Source organism: Neoarius graeffei, chromosome 5 (genome assembly GCF_027579695.1).
Source record: "Neoarius graeffei isolate fNeoGra1 chromosome 5, fNeoGra1.pri, whole genome shotgun sequence".
NCBI lineage: Eukaryota > Metazoa > Chordata > Actinopteri > Siluriformes > Ariidae > Neoarius > Neoarius graeffei.
Window position 1 is genome coordinate 5,930,338 of NC_083573.1, and position 19,121 is coordinate 5,949,458.

General features: G+C 41.9%; 1 protein-coding gene across 2 annotated transcripts in view; it reads left to right on the top strand.

Annotated features, from left to right (window-relative positions):
• Window positions 1-19,121, top strand: part of agap3 (ArfGAP with GTPase domain, ankyrin repeat and PH domain 3) — a 291,019-nt gene that overhangs the window by 87,509 nt on the left and 184,389 nt on the right. Inside the window, exon 1 of one of the 2 annotated variants that reach the window (XM_060921056.1) lies at window positions 17,146-18,698. The exons of the other annotated variant lie outside the window; for it this stretch is intronic. Coding sequence (XP_060777039.1) covers window positions 17,498-18,698 — 1,201 coding nt within the window. The 5' untranslated portion in view covers window positions 17,146-17,497. Of the gene's footprint in view, window positions 1-17,145; window positions 18,699-19,121 lie in introns of those variants that run through there. 2 annotated transcript variants of the gene reach the window in all.

Genomic DNA, 19,121 nt, shown 5'->3' on the forward strand with positions numbered 1-19,121 from the left:
CTACTTTTTGAGTTACGTTGGGAACAGGAAAAAAATCCTGGATCCGCATACAAATCTGGATCTTGGGTCCACATACATATCCAGATTTGCATCAAAATCTAACTGATTGTTCCTTGGCCCATGGGTCACCGTTCCACCAAATTTCATCCAAATTTGTTCATTACTTTTTGAGTTATGTTGAGAACAGACAACCAAACAGAGCTGAAAACATAACCTCCTCCAACAAAACCTCCTCCAACAGAAGTAAACCCAATAAATTAAAAAAAAGACATAATTTGACACTCGGGTCCTTTTTTTTTTTACATCATAACCAGTTTGTCAGTTTCTAATTTTTTAAATCAATAAAAAGCTCTTTGAGATATCTCAGCAAAACGCCTTGTGACATAATTTATGATGAAATTGATACAATTTTGTTGTATTGACCAAGTGATTAATGAGAGAGCTGCTTGTGCTTTGGTTGGCGATAATCTTAATGAATTAACCAGGTTAATAAAAGGTGCTAGCTAACTTGAACTAAAAATTCTCATGAGCTAGTTAGCTTGTTTGACTTTTCGTTCAAAAACGAGGCGAATATTTGGCTCACGTTTTGGTGATGAGGTGCGGTGTGTTCTCTTTACATTCACAAAGTCTGGCTAGCTTCTTCATGCTGAATGCTAATTTTGTTTTTCTGTCAATTAAAGAACAACAGATTGTACTTTTTATCCGGTTCGAGTGATATGACTGTGGAACTGAACATGGAAAACACTGGATTAGAGCTGTGTGAGAGTTTTATGCGACAAAATACGACATATCTGCTGGGTTAGATTTTATACGTGTGTAAAAGAAGGAAAGTATGTCCAGCTTCAGCTGGGGTTTTTTTTTTTTTTGGTCACATGATTGTACTGATTCCTCTGAGATTCGGGGTGTTCTTTGCTCATATGCTGTGACGGAGCTCGTTATCTGTGTCTTTGCCTATTTGTGTGTCCTTCCATCAAGCGACATTTCAGACTGAAAAGCTCTCTTCAGGAATCCGTTGCAGGTTTTTTTTTTTGGATGTGATCGTGTGTTCTGCTTCCCAAACTGAGAATTAAACATATAACCTTGCATGTGTGCCAGCTGATTGGCCTAATTGCTGCCCTAAATAGGTTTAATGTCTCTCCGAGGCAGTGTGGGGGTTTTACTGATAATTTACAGCTCCATGACGCTCACGGTGAAAAGCGGCTCGGCCCATTGGGTCCTGCACCGGTTCTTTGGGCTCAACATGTCAAGTGCCTACGGCAAAACTCTTGCCTCTTCATGAAAACGCGGGTGGGTGGGAGGGGGGGAGCGGAAACAAAGGACAGAAATTACAGAGAAGGCCACGTGAGAATGCGAGCACTATTTCTGGAGCTGTATATGGGGTGTTACTAAGAACATGGTAACGGAAGATTAGAAGCGAAGGTTGTTAACATGGTGTACAGTGAGTCGTATGCTAGTTAGGCCAGCTAGTGTAAATTTTCTGATGCAGGGCTAATCGTGTTTGGTAAGGTACCCCAATTTGATACTTAAGTGAAAGTGCAAATACTTATTTACCTAATATATCCAAATAAAAGTCAAAGTGCAGCTTTAAATTTTTTACCTGTGTGAAATTACAAAGGCGCAAACTTCTAAATTTACTCAGTGGATGAAAGTTGAAGCACAAAAAAGAAAGGCTCTAGTCCTTTCACCAAGGATTTTGGTGAATTAAAATAAACGAGTCAGTTTTGCCAAATAATTTGGTTGCTGAAGCTAAACTTGTCACTTTTTGGCAATGGTTTTGGTTACTTAAGGTAAATCGGTCACTTTTTACCAAGGACTTTGATAATTAGCTCATTCAGCCGACAGGTGGTGAGCTTTTGCCATCGTGTGTTGTCCATCCGGTATCGTCCACATTTCATGAAAATCGTTTCTTCTCTCTCAGTTCTTCACTGATTTTTATTCTTTTTGGCAGGAAGGTAGGTCTGCCTGGGGTGCATATAGCTTCTACCTGAATTTGCATAATTGCAATTAATAATCAAGATATGGAGTAATTAAGCCCAAACGAGCAGTTTCCACACAAATCGCTTCTTCTCCCTCAATTCTTCACTGATTTTGATTCTTTCTGGCATGAAAGTAGGGGTACCAAGGGTGCGTATAACTTCTACCCAGATTTGCTTCATTACAATTATTAATGAAGTTATGGACTAATTCAGCCTTAATGAGCAGTTCAGCGAAAATGGCTTCTTCTCGGTCAGTTCCTCGCCGTTTTGGATTCTTTCTGGCAAATAGGTCGGTATTCCTAGAGTGTAAAAAGCTTCTATATATAGCTTGTATATAGCATATATAGCTTGCAACATTTATTGCACAGGGTGGCCCACTTTAGATTATTCCTTCTGGACTAGCCGGGGCCGGAGTGAGCTACGCCATCATTGTCCCGTTGAAGGTAAATTTATCACTTTTCTACAAAGATTTTGTCTACTGAAGGTCGTCACTTTTGGCCAAGGACATTGATTACTGAAGCTAAATGTTTGATTTTGTCAACAAATTAGGTTGCTGAAGGTAAATTTGTCAATTTATGCCAAGGATTTTGGTTACTTGAGGCTAATTGGTCACTTTTCAACCAGGGACTTTGGTCACCTGAGGTGAATTTGTTGCTTAGCGAAGGCAAGTTAATCACTTTTCAGCAAAAATGATGGTTACTGAAAGTAAATTCGAGCCTTTCACCAAGAACTTTGGTTATTACCTCTACCAAGGAGGTTATGTTTTCGGTAACGTTGGTTTGTTTGTTTGTTGGTTTGTCTGTTAGCAACATTACGGAAAAAGTAATGAACGGATTGCTCTGAAATTTTTTCCAGAGGTGTGACTGGGCACAAGTAACAATCCATTAAATTTTGGCAGTGATCTGGATCACCTTCTGGATCCCGGATTTTTTTAAAGATTAATTTTTCCCCATTGAAATGAATGGGCACGTGACACAAAAAACAGATTTTTCCTTCTGTAGGCCAAACCGTAAGGTGTAAAGTCATGAAACTTGGTACACTGATAGAGGAGTGGACCCTGATTGATTTCATCAAGTTTCATGTTGGTATGTCTCACGCTCTAGCGCCACCAACTGATCACAGTCTTACATGTGTTCATGCACGTAACTTTTGATCCGTATGTCCGATTTTCATAAGTCTGGTGCCATTGGAATCCTTGGAGCTAGACGATTCCAACACATCCTATGATGTCATTCTCCACCGAATTAGATTTTCCGCCATTTTGAATTTTGTCCAAAGTGAAGGTAGAGTGACCCTGGCCGCATGTTTTGTCTGATCATCACGAAACTTGGCACACATGATCTCCAGTCCATGCCTAATGAATGATATTCGTTTCGCTCTCATATCTCGAAGTGTTCGCCCGTGGCAGCCAATCAAAATCGATGGTGAAGCCACCAAACAGGAAATGAGCTCATATCACGGAAACACTTTGACCTATCAAGACCTTATTTAGTGGCATGACTTTGGACACCATCCAAACCACCCTCATCAAATATGGTGTCATTTGGCCATTAGGGGGCGTCACAATTGGCAAAAATGTATTTTGGTTTTTATCTCAGAAACGCTTTGACTTATCAAGACCATATTTGTTGAGATGACTTTCGGCACCAGTTCATGTACCCTCATCAAATTTGGTGTCATTTGGCCACTAGGGGGCGCCACAATGAGCAAAAACGTGTTTTGGGTCATATCTCTTGACGGATTTAGAATTATATCTAAATTTTCATGTTAGTGCTGCTCTGGGATGTCCCTGTAAAGAACCTTGCCAGCCTGTCATCTCCGTATGACAATCCGCCTTGTGTCTTGGCCAAACTTTCGTGTGTTGACACAAAACTTGTCGTGTGGGCGTGCGGTCGCCTCTCTTGCCAGGTTGCCATGGCGGCGCACCTGAGCAAGCACACTTTCACATTTTCTCCGGAAATGCATTCTAGTTATTACCTCCACCAAGGAGGTTATGTTTTCGGTAGCGTTGATTTGTTTGTTGGTTGGTTGGTTTGTTGGTTTGTCTGTTAGCAACATTACGGAAAAAGTAATGAACGGATTGCTCTGAAATTTTTCCCAGAGGTGTGACTGGGCACAAGTAACAATCCATTAAATTTTGGCGGTGATCCGGCTCACCTTCTGGATCTCGGATTTTTTTAAAGGATTCTTGGCAGAGGTCTGCGCTCTCCGAGTGCTTTTCTAGTTGACAGTAGGTTAGTCACTTTTTTGCGGAGGGTTTTCTTTAATGAAGATAAATTGGTCAGATTTCTCTAAGAATGTTGGTTATTGAAAGTAAACATGTCAGGTTTCACCAAATACTTTCGGAACTGAAGATAAATTGGTTGCCTTTTCAACAAGGATTTTGTTTACTGAATGACAATTTGTTGCTTTTCGCCAATGACTTCTGTTCCTGCAATTAAATTTGTCACTTTTCACCAAGGACTTTGGTTATTGAAGGTGAATTTGTTGCTTAGTGAAGTCAACTTGGTCACCTTTCAGCAAAGATTTAGTTAAGGAACGTAAATTAGTCATTTTTTTGCCAAGTTTTTTCTTTAATGAAGATCAGTTGGTCAAGCTTCCCCAAGATATGTCAGATTTCACCAAAAATTTGGTGACTGAAGATAGACTGGTTGTTTTTTGACAAGGATTTTGTTTACTGGAGGTCAATTCATTGCTTTTTGCCAATGATTTCTGTTATTGCAATTAAATTTGTCATGTTTCACCAACGAATTTGTCACTTATTGCCAAGGATTTTGGTTAGTGAAGGAAAATTGCTTGCCTTTTGCCAATAATTTTGGTTCTTGTAGGCAAGTGAGTCCTTTATCAACAAAGATTTGCTTACTGAAGGTAAATTCGCCATCTGTGACCAAGAACTTTGGTTATTAAGAGTAGATTAATAACTTTTTGCTCAGGATTTTAGGTACTGAAGATAAATTGGTCAAATTTCCCCAAGTATTTTGGTTACTGAAAGTAAATGTCACATTTCACCAAAAACTTTGGTCACTGAAGATGATTTGGTTGCCTTTCGCCAAGGATTTTGTTTACTGAAGGTCAGTTTGTTGCTTTTTGCCAAGGATTTTGGTTGCTCAAGGCAAGTTAGTTGATTTTCAACACGTATTTTGGTTACTGAAGGTAAATTTATTTGTTTTTCACCAAGGATTTTGGTTATTATTGGTACGTTAGTTGCGCTTTCAGGAGGTACGGATTTTGGTCACCGGAGGTGAATTACTGACCTTTTGCCAAACATTTTGGACAATGTTGTCACCCTTAACCTTCAGAACATAAGGAAGGTGAGATATGAGTCAGGTGGAAAACCCGTGGGACCAAGCATCATGAATCCGTCTGAGATTTATGGGTTACTCAACATTTTAATGCTATTGTAATTGAGAGTACAGGTGTGTACAGGCGCCAGCTCATCATTCACCTGTCTTTTTAAGGACATGTACCATATTGCAGAAGCATACAATGTGTGGCTTTTCTCTCTGCCTCTTTGTGGAGGTTTTTTGGAGCACCGGGCCCACGGAGTGCGGAGGAATGAATCTGTGAACCCACGCTTACATGCTTGAGCTCTTCTCCTCTCGCCTCCCCCATCCTCTGGCTGAGCTCCCAGCCTCTCTCTCTCTCTCTCTCTCTAATTCCCTTTTTTTTCCAAGTTTATTCGTCCCGAACGTAGTAAGCTACCATCCTCCAAAGCTATTTTTTGTATTTTGACCCTGTACAGCATCAACCTCTGCTCCTGCCCTGGTAGTGGGCATCTCATAACTCGTTACGACTCACAATCCTTTCTGAGTCATGGAATTAAGCCTGTTGTTTTTTTACTTCGGTTCCATCATGGTCACCTTGGGACATACGTCAAGGATGTGTTTAAAATTTACTACGAATCATACATGTTACAAAAGAAGGAGAGAGAGAAAGACACACAGAGAGAGAGGCGTCTGGAATTTTTTTTCTCTCACCCTCTTCTCCTCGAACAGCCTCCCACAGACATCCTCAAACCTATCATTTTCTCTGCAGTACAAGAGTTGTGCTGCTGAATTTCAAAAAGCCTCCTACGCCCGACACCACTACAGCAAGCATAATTACCAACGACTCGGAGCCCCATCCTTCTGCACTTTGTGCATGGTGTGGATTGCCACTCACACACACACACACGTACACATATTCATATTTGCAATGCCCATGATGTTGAGCATTTCAGCCCCAGTCATCCCCGGGAAAATGGGTGAGCGTATTGCAATAATTGAGTGACTGACCGCTGCAGAGGCAAAATCAACCATCACATGACCTGTTACTGTTGATGCTGCCACCATGTCAGCTTTTCAGTGATGTTTCTCCACAAAATGTGTGATCTCTGTTTGGCATGGTCAGAACAGAGCTCCAGTTCCATTAAAAAATTCACATGCAAAGAAATACTGACTTTGACGTTGAATATCTTTTTAATATGACAGTGAGACGGTTTCATATTTCATGGATGTCCTCACAATTCCTACACACTCACTCTCCGGTCCCTTGGAAACAAGTCGGCCATTTTGATGCATGTTGTCATGGTGATTCTGGCAGTGAGGAATGCTCGCAGCATGAAGCAAAAGGTTTACCTACGTCAGAAGGTGTGCTTGTTTATTCTTTGTCTTTAATTGCATCCACCTTACAACTTGGGCAAGTATAAATTTTCCATGTTGTTTAATGTTTGCAATCTTATCATGACATTCTCTTGTAAAATTATAGATGCTCATAAGAATAATGAGGGTTGTGTGACAGTGCTTTAAGTCTGCGGATATAAGGAGGACACTGGCCTTGATGCTATACTTGAAATGGATGCACACTGTATGGCCAAAGGTATGTGGACACCTGACCATCACGCTGATATGTGGTTCTTCCCCAAACTGTTGCCACAAAGTTGGAAGCACATAATTGTACAGAGTGTCTTTGCAAATTGTAGCATTACATTTTCCCTTTACTGCCTCCTAAACCTGTTCCAGCATGACATTACCCTGTGCACAAAGTGAGCTCCATGAAGACACAGTTTGCCAAAGTTGGTGTGGAAGAACGCGAGTGTCCTGCGCAGAACCCTGACCTCAACCCCGCTGAACAGCTTTGGGATGCAGCCCAGGCCTCCTCAACCAACATCAGTGCCTGAGTTCCTGAATGCTCTTGTGGCTGAATGAACACAAATCCCCACAGCTACCCTCCAAAAATCTATCCATCCATTATCTGTAACCGCTTATCCTGTGCAGGGTCGTGGGCAAGGTGGAGCCTATCCCAGCTGACTATGGGCGAGAGGCAGGGTACACCCTAGACAAGTCGCCAGATCATTGCAGGGCTGACAAACCGAGACAAACAACCATTCACACTCACATTCATACCTATGGTCAATTTAGAGCCACCAGCTAACCTAACCTGCATGTCTTTGGACTGTGGGGGAAACCGGAGCACCCGGAGGAAACCCACGTAGACAACATGCAAACTCCATACAGAAAGGCCCCTGTCGGCCACCGGGCTAGAACCCAGAACCTTCTTTCTGTGAGGTGACAATGCTAACCACAAGACCACCGGGCTGTCCTCCAAAATCTCATGGAAAGCTTTCTCAGAAGAGTGGAGGATATTATCACACCAAAAGGGGAATAAATTTTGAATGGGATGTTCAACAAATACATATGACTATGATAGTGGATATCTACAAGCGTTTGTCGATATATATTCTGATGAATATATGCTTGTTGACAAAATAGCAGTTTTTGGCCAAAACTGGCTATTGGCTGTGGTTTTCCCTCCATGTTTATCCCTCCTTGATTCTTGGATTCTGTTCATCCAGTCTAGATATTTAACATGCCTAGTAAAAATAATTCCAATCTTGGCTTGCATGCATCATGCACCAGTAGTGTGGAGTGTGTTACAGTGAAACAAACATTGACGTCTTTGTGAAGATAAATAGCAAGGCTTTCCCCAAAGTGCAGATACGCGGTGCTCCGCCATGCTGTGCGACATCAGTGCCGCGCTGTCACTTGCACACCAAAAAACCCCCCCAAAAAACAAAAATCAAAATGATAAATTGAACAATGCAGAGTATTTTCCGCACTTAAATATCTCCTATTCCCCTCTGAAAATGAGTAATAACTATAGAAATAGGAAGATATTGTAATATACAGGTCTAGACTATCCTGGTACTCAACCCAGAAGTGAAAATAAAGGGTTTCACTGCGTGCACTGACTGCCATTTGCAACCAGACATAAAACCACGTTCTGGCTGCTGGTCACTAGATGGCACTGCATAATTTGACCTCGATTCTGTTCCTGGCATCCTGGAATTGGAAATTGAAGAGGTGTGCTCCGAAGTGTTTTTCATTTCAAATTGAATTTTGTCTTTTAAATTTTACCCCTTGCGTATTTGACGAGGTAAAAAACAGCAACTTTAATAAAGTCAAATTGTGCCTAAATCAGCCCTAGATGTCACCGGAATGCACCATTTGAAGTCTCTAATTTCAAAATTTTCCAGAGGAGCATGCCCTTACGGGCGGTGCTCCACATCAGAAGCACTGCTATGATATTTTTTTTGGGGAAAGCCTGAAATAGGGAGGAGTTTTTTTTTCTTTCTCTGGTTGTTGGATGAGTGAAGAAAGGGAAAAAAGCATGTGTAATCATTATCTCAACAGTCTACTCAAACTAGTATGAACCGAAACCTGATTGGGGTGCTGATTTGTCCACCCCGCCACAGTAACAAGTGCTTGATATTGTGATGTATCGTATCACTGATTATTGATGTGCAATATTCAAGGCAAAGAATGAACGACAGGTTAAATGCTGCAGTCATGACGTGATCCAAATTGACTCATGAGAGGAAATGTGTGTGTCTTTGCTGATTCATGCTCCGAAAGCACAGACTGTGTCACTTTAGTCACTTTAACACACAGTCATCAATTGGTTCAATCAGTAGTCTGACAGTAGTGGGCCAAATTCTGGCGTATTTCAGGCCTAAATGTGGAACCCACATGGCGCACACCAACACATAACTTGAAAAAGGAAGTGACTGGCAAATTGTTCTAGTATCATGATTGCATGCTTTATAATAGGAGACTCCAAGACGTACGTCATGATGATGTACAAATGCGTGACTTGGAGCACTTCTTCACATGGTGCTCAGAAACAAATCCAAGCTTGGGACTTGACGTATGTGTTGCTTTTGCATGATATCAAAGAAGGAAGGGTTTCTCAAAAGGTGATCAGCTGACTTGCTAGAAACAAGTTGTGAGCTCAAATCAACTTCAGTGGACTGGTGTCCCGTTCAGGGTGTGTCTCTGACTTATGACAGGTTCAGGAAATAGATGACGGAAATATCCGTGGCCTTGACCAGGCTCTTTGTCTGATTTGACGTCAAAATCTGATGCATCAGCTATTTTCGTAGTCATCCAGAAACATGATAGTACTTTCCGATTTTGCATAGATTTACGAACTTCTGATGCCACATTCGGTGCTGTTGTAAGTATTTTCATCCATTAACATGTCTGCCACATGAACAGGGTCGTAAGCTATTGCAAGGCTATGAAAATGCCAGGCTAAAATGATAATCAGCTGTTATGCTCAATTGATTTAAAAAAATTAGTAGTATATTTCTGATTATGAAAATGCAAGTCATTACATTTAACAGACACACTTATCCAGAGCAACATGCATGGGAGTAGTTGGGGGTGTGGTGTCTTGTTCAAGGGTACTTCACCCAGTCCTGCTGATCCAGGGAATCAAACCAGCAACCTTTTAATCCCAACACTGCTTCTCTAACCATTAGGCCATCAAATCACTGTTAATAGCTGGATTGAGTTTGGGCAAAGTCACGAGACGTCGGCTAATGTAAACAGACAGATCGACAAAAAGGATCAGACCATGACAGCATTATAACCGTGAAGTGGACTCGAGATTCCAGGAGTTAATTTGACACAAATCTGCATTAAAAATCACCACCGATCAGATTTGAGGATTCGTTAGCCCTGGAGTGTATTTAATACAAATATTTCCCCTTTAAATAGAAGTGATGATATAAACACGATATACGTATTGTGCATGTTTACTGTTTGCTCCGTGATGCACGTCTACATGCAAAACATCATGTGAATGCGTCAGAAAGCCTTTCACACAAAATGAATTAAACACGACTTGAAAATGAATTAATGCTAATAGTGAGATAATTACTGCTCTCAGTCTGTGCTTATTTAGTGACAGTTTATTTGCACTTCTCTCTCTCCCTCTCTCTCTCTGTCTCTTTCATATTAATCATCTCAGTATTTATGATTATGGTTATTCCCTATAACTGTATTATTGGTATATATCCAGTCTAAATTAAAGCGTTCCTCCTCTCGGAGGGGGATGATGTTCAACCTACAGTGGGCACGTCAGAATTTAAGAATAAAACGAGTAATTGAATATTGTAGAGTGGGTAAAATGTAAGGCAGGTTGCACACCAGAGGAGAACCAAAGCTACTTCCACCATGACATGCTTAAAATATACATTATTTATTCATTGGGCAAAATGCATTTCCCCAAAGCGACCTTTGAAAACTCCAGACATCAGGAAGATTTTGGTCAGCCTCTGACATCAAGGTTTTCTCTGAGTCACGTGACTGCCCCCTGGTGGTATTACAAATGTGTGTTCCGTGTGTGTTCAAAACGTGTCCCAAAGCAGGGAACGTTCATCAGCTCGAGGATTATGACTTTGTAATCTGTTATCGCATCTCGCCTTTCATGTTCGAATGAAATATCAGTGAACGCACCAGTGTCTTCATCAAAGAGAAGAATGAATGACATTGCCTCCAACCTCCTTTTTTCTGAAGGAGATGTTTTATATAAAAAGTGGCTTTAAATATCTGACCTTAATGAGTTTCTCTATGAAAAGGTTTTAATTAGATTTGCTGTGCCAATTGCGCCGCTGGTTCCCGAAACACAAACACGCTCCCCGAGGATGAATGTTGGGGGTAAGATGCCATTCTGTCAGCCTCTGTAATTAAAACAGGTGGGAAAAAAGATTGTTTGTGCATTTTATTTCTCCAGAGGCGAGAATGTGGCGTCGTTGTTTTGAGTTCATATGGTGCAGGCGGCCCAGGCGGGGTCCGGCGTTTAAATGAAAAGGCAACTAGGCGGTGGAATCATAATCATCCTTATTTCCAGCCATTTCACCAAGGCAGTCGTAATTAACTCAGTCGTGTTTGTAAGGTTATGTTAAAAGCGATTACATTTGCTGTGCTGAATGCATTTCTATACACAGAGAATGGAGTAATGAATAAATTACGCCAAATATTAACCTGGTGGCAGTTTGAAGTGATTAAGCAATGAAGTCTAAATTATTGAACTCTTGGCATATTGTTTTACCTTTCCTCAGGTCTTAGCATGATGACTTTGTCTTGGAGTAGGCGAGCATTGCTCTGCGTCTCGCAAAAGATCTCCTGATTTGCAAATTGCCCCATGTGCTGATCTGCACAACAGCATTGCAAGCATGCTCAGACATGCAGAACCAGTTTCTCACTGGTTTCTGCTTCAGTGATCTGCAAATCTTGTTTCGGTGAAAGTGTCTTTTCTTGTTTGGTTCTAGTCTGGTAATAAAGTACAGGGAGGACCTATAAAGAGTAAATCACTCCTGATTTGGGATGTGACTCCAAGGACGTAGCTTCATGGAGGTGGCACCTCATTGTAGGCATGTCAGGTGTAAATTCAAATTCAATCCAAATTGCATGAAACTGCTCTCATTGAATTCAGAATTGAATGATGAACAACATACTTTTTACAAAATTAAAATATGTTTATCTGTTCTTGACATGCTACAAATCAAAGACTGAAAAAAAAAACGGCTTCATTTTTAGAAAACGGACGTCATATTCTGTCTGAGGATCACATGGTCCAAAATCGGCCCCATTAACGAATGAGATCAAATGATTTTTCTTCATAACTTTTCTATTTTTCAAGATATTTACATGGAAATTGGCAGCACATAGATGGTTGTATACTGAATACAAAGTTTGAAAAATTAGTATTTAATGAGTATTAATTATGCTAATTAGGTAAAATTGTTAAATCGGTACACTCAATAAAAAAGTAATAAGATTATTTCTAATCCCCTCTTTGTGCTCTGTACGCCTTTGTATTTCTAAGTACAACCTACTAGCGTTTATATGAAAGAATATAAATGATTGTTTTGATTAATATTCACAGCTTTCAAGGCGAACCTTGAAAAAACTGTCTGATCCACATCCAATAAACAATTCACATTAACTGAATTGAAATTGACACTTGCGTTTCTGACTTCCGGTTTTTTAAATATCATTCCGACCACTACGATCTCAATATTTTCATCAAAACAACTACAGTTAGATTCTAAAATAGTTATTTATTTACAGGAATTAGTTTGATTTGAAAAAAAAAATAAGTAGGTAAAGCTATGAGAACTCACTTCAAAGTCTCCTGTGAAGCATAAGATCAAAACTAGCAGACGGAAAATTTTGCTGAATACTTCATCAGAAACGGTGAGAGCGAGAGAACATCCCTATAAAAGTGATCTGATTGATATTCACGAGTAATCCAGTCGGAAACCAATCAGAAGAGAGAGAGAGAGAGAGAGCCTGACCTCTTTCCCGTGACTCAAAAAGAAAAGCACCGGCAGTTTCCCGACGTCCCGCGAGCAGAGTTTTTACTCTGTTGTACCGACTTCAACCTGCTGTTACTCCCAAAGTACTGAGAAGATCAATTTCTCTGGAAAGTAGAAATTATAAGCTTTTTAATGACAGTATTCGTGATAGAAAAGCATTAAGCAATGGCAGATTCGGAAACTTAGATGAGCGTCTGCATGCACAATTTTCACAGCACGACCAGCGAGCGTCTGATATGCCTACTCATTGTCATTGTCGTTCTCTTCGTCCTTCCCACTCTGATGCTTGTACCGATAGATACGCTTGTCTTCATTTTGAAGACACTCGGTCTCCAGGGAAATGGGACACTTGTGGATTTGCTCAGCTGGATGCTTGGCGGAAATCCACAAGCTGTTAGGATGCGCTGAGTAGGATCGATGGCATGTTTGCTCACACCTGCAGGATTATCGCGAGAACATAATGCTTTGTTTCGGTGGCTGACCGAAATCCAAGGACACACCATACAGAGAGGAACACCGTCTGATTCCCAACAAAGTTGCGGCGAAGTTTGCGTCCACTTCTGCATTCATAGACGCAGGTAATCGTCACTTCGTGGGCTTCATATCTGTAACGTCAGACAGTGAGATGATAAATAAATCTAGAATAATAGAGATAAACACGACTAAGTGTAATGTTTAACATGAGCAGATTGTGAATAAGCACAGGACAAATCTATCCAAATGAGAAGCAAGAGTACTCTCTGTATGATACAAAAGAAAATTACAGGATGTGTCATGGACCCCTGGTGGTCCCTGGAGAATATTGGCTCACGAGCCTTGATTGTGACCATGGCTGTGGTCTGGTTCTGAATGACTGGAATGTGAACCTTGTGAGTGTTAAAATGCGAGAAAATTTTATTTATTATTATTTTATTTTTTTTACAGAAAACTTCAACAAGTACGAGGGGTGTAAACTTCAGTCTTAAACACGATAAAATTTCGATTCTTAACGCAACACTTCAATATTTGACGAAAACAATGAATCTGCAACAAGAAAATTCAACATTTATTAGATTTATTAGAGTCGATATACGGCCAACTTTTTTCAGGGGTAGGTCTACTTTTAATTCGTGGATGACGATGACGTAAAGAAGAACGACTTTAAGGAGAACTTATCTTGCGAGCCTGTTAAATTATTTACATTTCAGTTTACTCGCCAGTTTTCCATACGTTTTCAATAATAATCAGTTTATGATTGTTGCCTGGATATGTTTCAGTTGTTGACTTTTACATCGATGCATTGATCCAAATCGTCCAATTGCTATACCCCTAACCATTGGATGTTTTTTAACCCATTTATGCGGATCATCTGGGGTACAAAGTCTCGATTAGAATGAGCTCATGAATATAACCTGATGATCTGCTGTCGGAGTTGCTCATCTCATCTCATCTCATTATCTCTAGCCGCTTTATCCTGTTCTACAGGGTCGCAGGCGAGCTGGAGCCTATCCCAGCTGACTACGGGCGAAAGGCGGGGTACACCCTGGACAAGTCGCCAGGTCATCACAAGGCTGACACATAGACACAGACAACCATTCACACTCACATTCACACCTACGCTCAATTTAGAGTCACCAGTTAACCTAACCTGCATGTCTTTGGACTGTGGGGGAAACCGGAGCACCCGGAGGAAACCCACGCGGACACGGGGAGAACATGCAAACTCCGCACAGAAAGGCCCTCGCCGGCCACGGGGCTCGAACCTGGACCTTCTTGCTGTGAGGCGACAGCGCTAACCACTACACCACCGTGCCGCTTTGTCGGAGTTGCTGCTGTAGAAAATTAATCAACACCACAATTAGAATCAAGAATCCACCCGTTTATTCAGAGGAAACAAGGAAACACTGCAGAGGACTACAGAGTTTATTTGCATATTTATTCGCGTTCAGCAGCTGCTTAAAGCGAGACGGCCTTTCGATTTCATAAAATCGGTGAAATTTAGTTCTGTCTGAAATTTGGTCATTGTGATTGATGTTTATTTCTGTAACATCTCACAAAATATCAGGCCATTCTGTGGCCAAGAAGTTGAGGGGATTAAAGCAAATCATGTGCATGAAATCGCTTGCTTCGCGCAGTCAAGCAGACAGAAGAAGTCCGTGTGTGCGCGCAGGCACAGGTTTCCCTTTGAGCGTGCACTGACAGTTCCATCATTCCGTCGCTAAACGAACAGCTGATCACACCGAGGTGCTCTCTGAGCGCCGATATTTATTAGTTTGATCCTGCGTTTCCTTTCCTTCGTATATAACATAACGTCTTTTCTTCTCGCTTTCCATGACTGTAGTCGGTCTTTCATGTTTCATTCGCACACTCACGTCCTCCATTTTTCTTTCCTGTTTCAAATTTGTATCCCACAATACCTTGCGTGAACGGGTAAAGTCCACCATGTGATGCATGACGTAGTATCTTGAATTGGGTCATGGTGAAGCAGGAAAAAATAACAGAGAATTTCAGGCCACGTGGCCTTAAATTCATTAATTGTTCTATTTTTAAAAAACCTAATAAAATTGGAAGTCTGTGATTCGAATTCAGCAGCTTGTGGTCCACTAAACAAAAATAGCTGGGCGTCAGGGAAAATTCTTTTTATGACCCAAACTTGAAAAATCTGAAAGGCAGTCTACCTTTCAGCTTCAGTTTTTCTGTACATCATTAGTGCTGACCCATCCAGACAAGCACCATGGTCTTTCATTAATGGTGAAATGTCAACGATTTGAAAAACAGCCTTGACCATGTGGGCAAGAAGGCCAAACTTCATATAGTTCTGTCAGCAGTTCCAAACGACCTGGTATGACAGGCAGTAAGGTAAAGTGCGCACTGTTCTCCTCCTGGGAAGTAAAGGTAATGAAGAGAATTTGGTGATGATTAATCTCCGTTCAGTGAGGAGAGCAGTTTTCTTTGACTTTGTTGGAGATTTGTTCCCAGTTCCCAGCTTCACGCTTGTCAGATGGTGGACATTCTGTTATACTGGAGTAAGATAGATTATGCCACAGATTGTGGGGATCTGTGAGCCAGTCTTCTCTTTGCTGTCCTCTGCCAGCTTGTGATGACTTCTGGTTGGCAGCGCAAAGAATTAGTTTTTGAATGTACTATGTGTTTCAATATCTTTGACCATGCCATGGAATCATTTGTCTTGCTTGTGCTTGGTTTTCCATTTGGAACAATTTTTAAAGTTTGGAAATGGATAGGAACGGTACTCTTGGAGACCACTTGATGGTGCTGTTTTCAACTGCTTTGGAGATTAAATTCTGGTACAGAGAGAAAATGTATTGGTTTCTGTCTGATTGGTTGGATTTGTAGAACAAGGTGATGTAATTTCTGTCAAAACTGGAAATAAGTTTTAATTTTTCTGCCAAGAACTGCTGGAGATATATATTGTAAATATCTCATCATTATGTATCTTATCAAGCTGGAGAGATTATATCTCATCTGGCCTGGGAGTGTCTTGGGATCCCCCAGGAGGAACTGGAAAGCGTTGGTTGGGCGAGGGATGCCTGGAACACCCCGCTTAGCCTGCTGCTACCGCGACCTGACTTCGGAAAAGCAGAAGAAAACGGATGAATGGTTTTCTGCCAAGAACCATAGAAATGGGTCGACTGATGTTTAAGGTCTAGGTTTGAATGGAAAAACAGTATAACAGTATCTTTGAAGCCTTGTATCATGCAATGTACATTATTGTATATGATACACCATGATAATAGTGCAAGCATCGAAAGCTTTTGGTTTTTATTCTTGCATTCGGTAGGACATTCTCCTTCCTGAACACAAAGTTGTTCTTCAAACTTGCATTCCCATGCCACAGCATGTGAATCGATCAGCGATCCCTCTCCTCTCTCTCGATCCCAAAACAAATTCGTTCATCCAGCCCACCTGGACAAGTGGTCTTGTCATGACAAATCCTGAAAGCAATAAATTACCTACACAACCTAAAATTGTCCCAATGTTCCTTTCTTCCTAATCCAGTCCTGGGAAAGGAAGCCACTGTTTTATTTTTCCAGGACTGGAAAATAAAACAGTGCTGCCCCCTTATCGTCTTTAAACTGTCATATTGTAATTCCGAAGCTTCTCAGATTTCAGCATTGTCTTTATGACATGAGCTGGAAAATGAAGAAATGTGCCCCTGCTCCCAGTGCCAGGATTCCTAAAAGGAGAACATGCATCCTTCTGATATTTACTAATCCATTTACCACTGCAGTAAGTTTCTCATCCGAGATATTTATCCCCCGACCCATCCAGTTAGTTTTTTCCAGGGCCAGTACACTAAAAACAAAAGGAAAGGGTTTAGTCAACTTATTTACATCAGTAACTTTTCGTGGGTTGTTGGAGGTGTTGGTGATTTCATGCTGAAGCTTGTCTGAATGCCTCTTCCCCCTTTTGTGTCCTTTTCTCACACGTCAGATGTGAGGGATTATGGCTGTTTGGAATGTGGCCTAGAGGTGAAAGTCTCTGAGCAGCCACTGGCAGATTTGTGTTCGAGCAAGAGAGAGAGACGTATTGCGAGACTGGACGTGTGCAGACATTGCAGTGTTCGTCCTGAGAAGTCGGCTACAGAGTTGAATTCATGAGAATAACACACTTTCGAGCAGGAACAGCTGTGTACCCAATCTTGGACTTTTTGAATGGGACTTTTGGAGGTGGAGAGAAGGGTGGGAACTCACAACAGGCCAAACCCAGAGAGACAAAACGAGTAGACGGAAAGAAGCAGGAGAAGCAGAAGAGGGAGGAACACAGACACAGCCCGCGGCAGAGTAGGAGAACAGCCGAGTAGGAACTCGGCAGGTGGTGTCACCTGAGCGGTACGGGTGGGCTGGGAAAAAGTGGGAGGAGGTTGGAAGAGCCAGGAATGAGGACAGACCGGTTTCCTGCACTTCTGCAGGACACTTCTAAGCTTAGGTTCTCCATATCAGATTTTGATTCAGCCTCAGTCAGGAGAACACGATGGATTAAGGATTTTAACACTGCTCCTATCGTGGGCTGCATACCCGAAAAGGAATACTGTAATGGAGAGGCCACAACAGAATGCCCTGTGGTGGTCCTGCGAAGGTCTGCCCCAGGGGCGCGACATGTTGGCAGCAGCAGGAAGGCGGTGAGCATGTATGGCTCCCTGGATGAGCCCCAAAAACAACCAATTACGACTGTGGATCATGAGCACAGGTCACGGAGACCTCACAGTGTGTGCATGCTGGCCGCCTCACAGTCGAGTAGTGTGCTCATGACTAATTCCTCCTCAGCTAAAACGAGTAATTTTGACCACCTTCAACAGCGTCGATATCGGAGAGCAATTGATGGCCTCAAGCAAGACATGCCTCCGTCTTTCCGACTTCCCCCATACCCGCAACAGGAAGTCCTACCGCGCCGACCCCTGCTGACAACTGGAAGACCTCGGCCTGTTAGCATGACTGTTGTAGAGCTCAAGGAGGCTAGCAGATCACAAGATGAACTGGCTAACCGCACTTCCAGCGATGCTGCAAGCCTGCCTCGTTCTAGCGTTCGATGGAGGCTCTTTGGCAGACAGACACAGGATAAGGAGGCAGCAACCGTGTCAGCATCTACCAGCAGCAAACCAGACAGGCCAAAGAAGAGGTTTAGCTCTTTGCGAAGGAGCCTAAGCCTCAGGCTCAAGCGGAATTGTAATCAACCAGAGCAAGACGTTGTACGAGAAAGAACATGGACAGCAAGTGCGAGAGATGATGTGGCACGGTCCAACCAGCCGTTCTCTTATCTTACTGGCAGAACATTGTCTCCTGCTTATGAGCACAACGAGGACCAGAAAGGCAAGCAGTTAATCGAGTTCCAAACCAGAGGGAAAGTCTCGGTTATTGAGGTCCCCTTAGCCCCACCTAAACTCACCAAGCCCCTCAAACCGGCATCTTCAGAGCCGAATTTTTGGCAGCTCATCACTAGTCGCTTTCGGAGAAAAGCCAACAAATCTGAGGCCTGTGCTGAAAGCCAACTACCTGGCAGTGATCCCCCAGCCTGGAATAAAAAAACACAACCAGTTACCATAGAAACACTAAAGGGCATTGATTTCAGCAAAGGTCAAGGTAAGTTGTGTGTGTGTATGTATGTGAAAGTTCTGCAGCCATCCAGCCCCCTCGGTTCCCAATCTCAGAAGATTACAAACCCTGAGAATATTGAACGAGCCTGAAATATTCAGGGGGAATTAATAAAACGATATTGCTTGGCTTGAGGGGTTAGATGTATTATTCACTAATGTAGGTAGATGAGATTTGTCTAAGTGGGTTTGCTGCATTACAGTTTTCCTAAACTGAAATTATGCACAAATTTAATGAGGATAAAAAATGCATAACTTCTTCGCTGATTAAGGAATAGCACACACTAAATGGATTGACACCAGGATTAGCTGATAAAAGGACGGATAAAGGAAGAATGAATAAGTAATGAGCAACGGGTTGAAAAAAAAGTGTTTGTAAGTCTGACTCTTCAGTCAGTTTCTTCTTTTCTCA